The 6964-nt window shown below is 34.5% G+C and overlaps 1 protein-coding gene across 1 annotated transcript in view; it reads right to left on the reverse strand.

The window, feature by feature from the left end:
- Positions 1-474: 474 nt before the first annotated feature.
- LOC111083514 overlaps positions 475-6964 on the reverse strand; it is a 13457-nt gene continuing 6967 nt past the window's right edge. Inside the window, exon 2 of the mRNA XM_022380091.1 lies at positions 475-5992. Coding sequence (XP_022235799.1) covers positions 1466-5974 — 4509 coding nt within the window. The 5' untranslated portion in view covers positions 5975-5992 and the 3' untranslated portion in view covers positions 475-1465. The remainder of the gene's footprint in view (positions 5993-6964) is intronic.

The following is a 6964-nucleotide window of genomic DNA, read 5'->3' on the forward strand; positions in this document are numbered from 1 at the left end:
CTTTGTTGTTTATATAAAGTATCGTACAGTTTGTTGTTTATATAAACTATTGTACAGTTTGTTGTTTATATAAACTATTGTACAGTTTGTTGTTTATATAAACTACTGTACAGTTTGTTGTTTATATAAACTATTGTACAGTTTGTTGTTTATATAAACTATTATACAGTTTGTTGTTCATATAAACTATTGTACAGTTTGTTGTTCATATAAACTATTGTACAGTTTCTTGTTTATATAAACTATTGTACAGTTTTTTGTTTATATAAACTATTGTACAGTTTCTTGTTTATATAAACTATTGTACAGTTTGTTGTTTTTATTAGATGAGTGTTCAATACTTTTTTACATACTACCTATTTTCAATGTTAACTTAGTGTGTAAATGTATATTGGTTAAAAAGATACGAGATAAAAACAAGATAACATATTATTTATTCATTTAACAAAACACATCACCATAGTATGTTTGGAAGTGAAAAAATATACCACAAAAAATAAGTTGTTTTTCTAACCAGTTACCCTTCATATAAAATATCTAATTATTATAAAAATTTAATGGAAAAATAAAATATTTTCAAGTTTGATGTACAGTGGAGTAACAATAGGTAAAAGTCTTATTGTCTATATTACACAGATCTGGGCAACAATGGTAAAAGTGTTATTGTCTATATTACACAAATCTGGGCAACAATGGTAAAAGTGTTATTGTCTATATTACACAGATCTGGGCAACAATGGTAAAAGTGTTATTGTCTATATTACACAAATCTGGGCAACAATGGTAAAAGTGTTATTGTCTATATTACACAAATCTGGGCAACAAATGGTAAAAGTGTTATTGTTTGTATTACACAAATCTGGGCAACAATGGTAAAAGTGTTATTGTCTATATTACACAACTGGGTAACAATAGGTAAAAGTGTTATTGTCTATATTACACAAATCTGGGCAACAATGGTAAAAGTGTTTTCAGGATTAAATTCCCTCAAATTAAAAACTGTTTGAGACTTTACAGCTAGATCAGGTGTGACTTCATAAACAGTCACAACAGTAACTAGAAAACTGCAAAATATAGAGTTAGGCCTAACTGGAGTACATTCAACATTATTCCAAGAGAAAGCATGAGAAAAACCTAATATGAGAAACTTCTGTCACTCGTCCCTAGGTGGCATTCCTTAACTCACAGAAGCTAAATGAGCTCTGAAGTGCAGTCCTCAGCTAGACAGGGTGCAAATTTATGGGAGCTGATATATCGCCCAGTAAAAACTTTTGTTTTCTGAAGCACCACATAATCAAATGTTTATCTTACTGAAATGCTAACTATCACCAAACACTGCTAGATGTTTTAAATCAAAAAACCTATAGCATGTTTACATGTTCCAGTTAGAAATAAAAAAACAATAATTATTCAGCATACTTCTTAACTAAAGGTATCACAAATACAGAAACAGTTCGATTCACTGTTAAGGGTTATTTTCATTGAATATTATCGATCCCTCTCTTTCACTAGTTAGTTCGGTCTCTAATGTTGTGCCACTTGTTTCTTCTTCAAAGATATCATCAATAGAAAGACCCTCATACAGTCCAGGATCTTCCTCGGAGACATCCATCATCTCTTCGTTACCAGGCAAATAAGGCAAGTCTAAAAAAAAGTCTGACCGTTCACCACCATCCATATGCTTTTCTAAAAGATGTCCGGAGAATAAATGTAACGGTATGTACTCTTCACACGGAAGACAATACTCCACATTCCGATCCATATGGCCTCCTGTATTCCACAGTTTTCTGGTATCTGAAACAACACTCTTGTTGTGACACATCTGCCTGTTGTCATCATTATCACTCTTGTTGTTGGCAACGGGTAACTGGCTGATTTCAATTGTTCTATTCTCACTATTGTAATTTGTTAACTCATTATCCAAGTCTTTATCTTGGTAACGATAACTGGTCATGAAATCCTTCTCTGACTGTTCACTAGCACTGCATGGACTACTGCTGCTTTCAGCATGACTATCACTCCTTAATAACGTACTTATTCCCATTTTCTGTAATTCATTGACACCAGAAACTTCAATTTCATTGCTAATACTTAACCTCTTCCTTTCTGTACTGTGATTAGGACTGTTCCTGTATGACTGTTCATGTTGACTTCCAAAGTTTGGTGGCCTGCTTCTGTCAGAATTTTCATCCAGGCCAGTAGTTAAACTGGTCTGATTTGGGTTACATGAACTAGATATCTTGATCCTGTTTAAATTTTCAACCTGGTTAACACGGTTTGTAACCAGGTTCTCATGTAAGTTGTTAGAGGCGGGTGACCTCTTATTTACTAGGTTAACATTTTGATTTCTGTCATAATTTTCACTGCACTTATTACGTAACTGGTTATTATTTTCACTTTCATTGCTGGAATTGGAAAGTCTGTTTCTATCATAATTTTCAGTCTGTTTACTTGGAAGTCTGTCTGTATCACCTCGATTGTTTAACACTAACATGCCTCTTTCATGATTTTCACTTTGGTTACCAAGCAGCCTGCTTCTTTCAAGGTTTTCAATGTGGTTGCTAAGCAACCTGCTTCTAATGAGGCTATCATCTGGATTTCTGGACAAATTGCTTCTAGCAGTATTTTCACTTTGTTTTTCTTCACTCGATAATAAGGGTCTTTCCAAGATCTTTGTTTGCTGATCCTGACTGGTAAATTGGTTCACTTTCTCAACTTCAAAGAGGCTACTGAGATTAGATAACATACTTCGATTTAGGTCTCCAGAATTTGGCCTTATCCTTTTTACTGAAACTCCAGTTTGGCTATTTTTTACTGTACTTTGCTGACTACATACTGGAATATTTTTAACTAAAATTTTTCCAATACGAGTTCCCACCAGAGAATGACCTTTAACGTCACTGTTATTTGTCAGTAATCTTTTCCTTAAGAGAAATTGATTTTGACTGATATGAGAAGAGGTCATAGCAAATAGGTTAGACTCTTGATGAGATCTATTTTGGGATGTTACGACTTCATGCAACTTTCCACTTTTTACTGTCCGAGGATGTTTGGCTTTTGATTTTCCTTTATTAAGTGACACAGTATGTAACTGTTTCTTCTGAAAAACTTCTGGAGGTGCCTTCTTTAGTGGCACTATCTTCAGAGATTTACTATTTTCTGTTATGTCAGTGGCTGTAGACAAAAATTTGCCCCCTACTTTGAAACTCTTCTGATCTGTAGAAACAAAATGTCCCATTTTGCTCATGTGAGCCAACACATGACGTTCCAGTTCTTCTTTACGGCCCCACACTCCACACACTTCACATCGATACAAGTCTACCTTTACATGTAAATGCTTAAGATGCTCCTGTAACTGTTCTGGAGAAAAAAAGATCTGATGACAAACATCACAAAAGAACTTTCCTTGATCCAACTGCTGAGGATAGACAGGTTTCTTACATACATGTCGAGACATGGCTTCTCTGTTGCCGAATTCACCTAGGCAATGTGAACACTGACAAACATTTTTGTTTGCAAAGTCCAGAGATGATATATTCCCTTTATTGGTCTTATTGTTTATACTAGTCAGTATTTTTGGTGAATCCCACATTCTTCTAGAGAAACCAAAGTCTGTTGTATTATTTGAAAACAGGAGGATCCTGTAACCACTGTGCATGTCAATCATGTGTTGTTTCAATGCAATTTTGTCTGTTAAAGGTAAATTACAATATTTACATCTTCTTGTTTCACGATGATTCTTCTCATGAAAATCCAACAATACTCTCTTACTAAAAAACTGGCCACAGTACTGACAGGTATACACAAGGCACCGATAACTGTGAAAGCGCTTATGTCTGACATAATTTTCAATTTTTGAAAAGTCACGACAGCATATTGTACAAAATAATTGTTTTGAAGTGTTCTTAGTCTTCAGAACAGAAGAAGGGTTACCTTTCTTGAGACGCTTAGTGGAAAAAGCTAGAGATTTATCCAATTTGTAAGTTATTGGTACAGTTTTTTTCCCTTCTGAAATAATAGAATTTTGTAAATAATTCCCAACTGTTTTTTTTTGACCAGTGCAAAGTCTTTGATGAACTACATACTCATGAACATTTTGAAAGATCATATCGCAAGTTTCACAAGTTCGTTGTTCTTCACAGAACTGTTCTTGGTTCCAAGATTTCAAGTTGCTTGAAGATACCAGGTCATCTTGCAATAGGTTACTAGAATTATTTTTTCTCTTATCAGTTTGTTTCTTGCTTACAGCTTGGAGTAGACCCGTAGATAGGCACTGAGTGGATATGGGTGTATCAAACCTTGACTGGACTGTCCTGCTCTTCCACAAAAAAGAGCTTGGAGTTTGAGAGTTTGATCTACAAGTTTCACTCAACGAAAGATGTAATGCATTCTGTTCGTGCAAGTCTATATGAGCTAGAAATATATTTTTTTGTTGAAATGTCTGACCACAATATTTGCAAACAAAGAAAGTAGCTACTGCATGTCCACTGATGTGCTTCTTAAAGCTGCTACGACAGCGGTAAGTCTTGTTACACACTTCACATGTAAGCAAAGGCTTTTTAGCTGGAGGTTTACTTTTAACTGATTTTATCTTCTCTTGAGAACACAGGCTTTCTTTTGGAGTAAAAACATCATCTTTGTCTGTAAAATTATTGTCTTCCATACAAACAGAAAATTGCTGTCTGTCTGGTACTTGAATTGGTTCTCCTGATTTGTGATTATTGTTTTGTTGTGTAAACACTGTTCCTACAGAAACTGGAATCAAAGAATGTTTCGATATGTCCATGGTTTCTTGCAACATGGTCCCTTTCTTTGCTCCTGGAGAAGAAACATTTCTTCTAGATTGAAAAGAACCTTCAGAATCATGGGTGAAATTATCATTCACTTGTGAAAGTGTGTTTACCAAGTGGTCATGCGAATAACTGGTTGATACTACCTCACACTTTACTCCTGTACCACATCCAGAAACAGAAGGATCATCATTACCAAGTTCGGGTGAATGTACAGTTTCTGAATGATTTTCGGCAAATACACTCGGAAGAAGGCTGGACTTTGCACAGGAGACCTGAATTAACTGTAAGGCACAAGAAGACACAGTGGAAGAACCATATGTATCCACTGGACGGACAGACATGTCAGGTTCAGGAGAACTCAGTGGATTATCTGAACATCTGTTTATGTCCTCCAGCAGAGCCCCTTCTGTTAGACTACCATGTGACACATCTAGCTGAAAATCTCCAAATTCTTTATTCTGGATTATTCCCACCTCTGAAGTATTGTCCACATCTTTTGGCTCCGTCTTAAACACTGTCAGTTGGTTATCAATCATAGAATCTTCAGATAAACTACAAGCTACTTTTCCCTGAGTAAATTCTCCACCTGTTGCTATGTTCTGGTTAGAATCTAAAGAGCTTGAGTCCTTATGAATAAAGTTTATACCATCTCCATGAGTTGTAATATAGCACTCTTGGAAATCTCCCTTTTGAGGAATAAGAAAGTTCTGTAAAGTACATGTGCGTTCAGCCAACTCAGAGTTCGACTCATCATTGTGCTCTGTCTTTATACGAGTCTTAGAAAGAGAAAAATTGGAAAAAGTTTCTTCACACGTAGTTGTTGATCCACTTGACACTGATGTAGGAATAAAATTCTGATAAAGAAGATCTTCATCTTTTGACGTTGAATCTGAAATTTTTTTAAGAGTAATTTTGGGCTCTTCACTTCTGCTGTAATTTTTCTCTTGGTGAATCATTATTGTCAGCTGTGATGGAATAGGTGGAAGTATGAAATTTCTGGTTAACCCTTGATTCATGTTGGCATCGGGAGGTGAAGTCTTCAGACCTGGGTTTTCTTGGTGTGACAGATTTTTATACTGACATGACTTTATGTGTCTTTGAAGTGCTGAGAGGGATGAGAGTGTTCTAGAACAGTAATTACACTGATGTTGCTGCATCATGTCTCTTTCTGATAACATCATGATGTTTATAAGCACAACCTGAAAAATTCAATTTAACAGTAAATAGTCCTAGCATCATCACATTAAAAATCAGAAATAGTCCTAGCATCATCACATTAAACATCAGAAATAGTCCTAGCAACATCACATTAAACATGAGAAATAGTCCTAGCATCATCACATAAACATCAGGAATAGTCCTAGCATCATCACATTAAACATCAGAAATAGTCCTAGCATCATCATATTAAACATCAGAAATAGTCCTAGCATCATCACATTAAACATCAGAAATTGTCCTAGCATCATTGCATTAAACACCAGAAAATCCTAGCATCATCACATTAAATACCAGAGACTTCTAGCATCATCACATTAAACATCAGGAATAGTCCTAGCATCATCAGATTAAACATTAGGAATAGTCCTAGCATCATCAGATTAAACATTAGGAATAGTCCTAGCATCATCACATTAAACATCAGAAATAGTCCTAGCATCATCACATCAAACACCAGAAAGAGCTTAAAGTCTGTTAAGATTTATCGTCACAAAAACATCTCTTCATACACTATAAAGCAACACCACCGATACAAATATATAACTGAATACACATACCAACACTTGGACTTTTATTTCATTAAAAAATTCTAAGAAAGTTATAGATAATTGTAAACATCTTTAATGAATTACACATGTATCCACTTTCAGCAAATCCATGAAAATAATGAATTAAACAATCTTTAGTATAATTACTGATATAAAAATACAATGAATATTGTTGGAAAATTATAAAACATTTAATTTAAAAAAGAGCTATTTGAATAAATTATAAAATAACATTTTGGGACAACATGGGACCTGATGTTCCATCGTCTAAACTAACTTAAAATAATTAATAAAAAAATATTTTCAAGCCAGCCCTTATCATTTATATACTTATCAAGCTTTTTACAACTTAATGGCAGCTGGCAAAATAAGTAATCTAATAAAAAAAATTAATATCTGTCT

Source organism: Limulus polyphemus, unplaced genomic scaffold, assembly GCF_000517525.1.
Source record: "Limulus polyphemus unplaced genomic scaffold, Limulus_polyphemus-2.1.2 Scaffold9933, whole genome shotgun sequence".
NCBI lineage: Eukaryota > Metazoa > Arthropoda > Merostomata > Xiphosura > Limulidae > Limulus > Limulus polyphemus.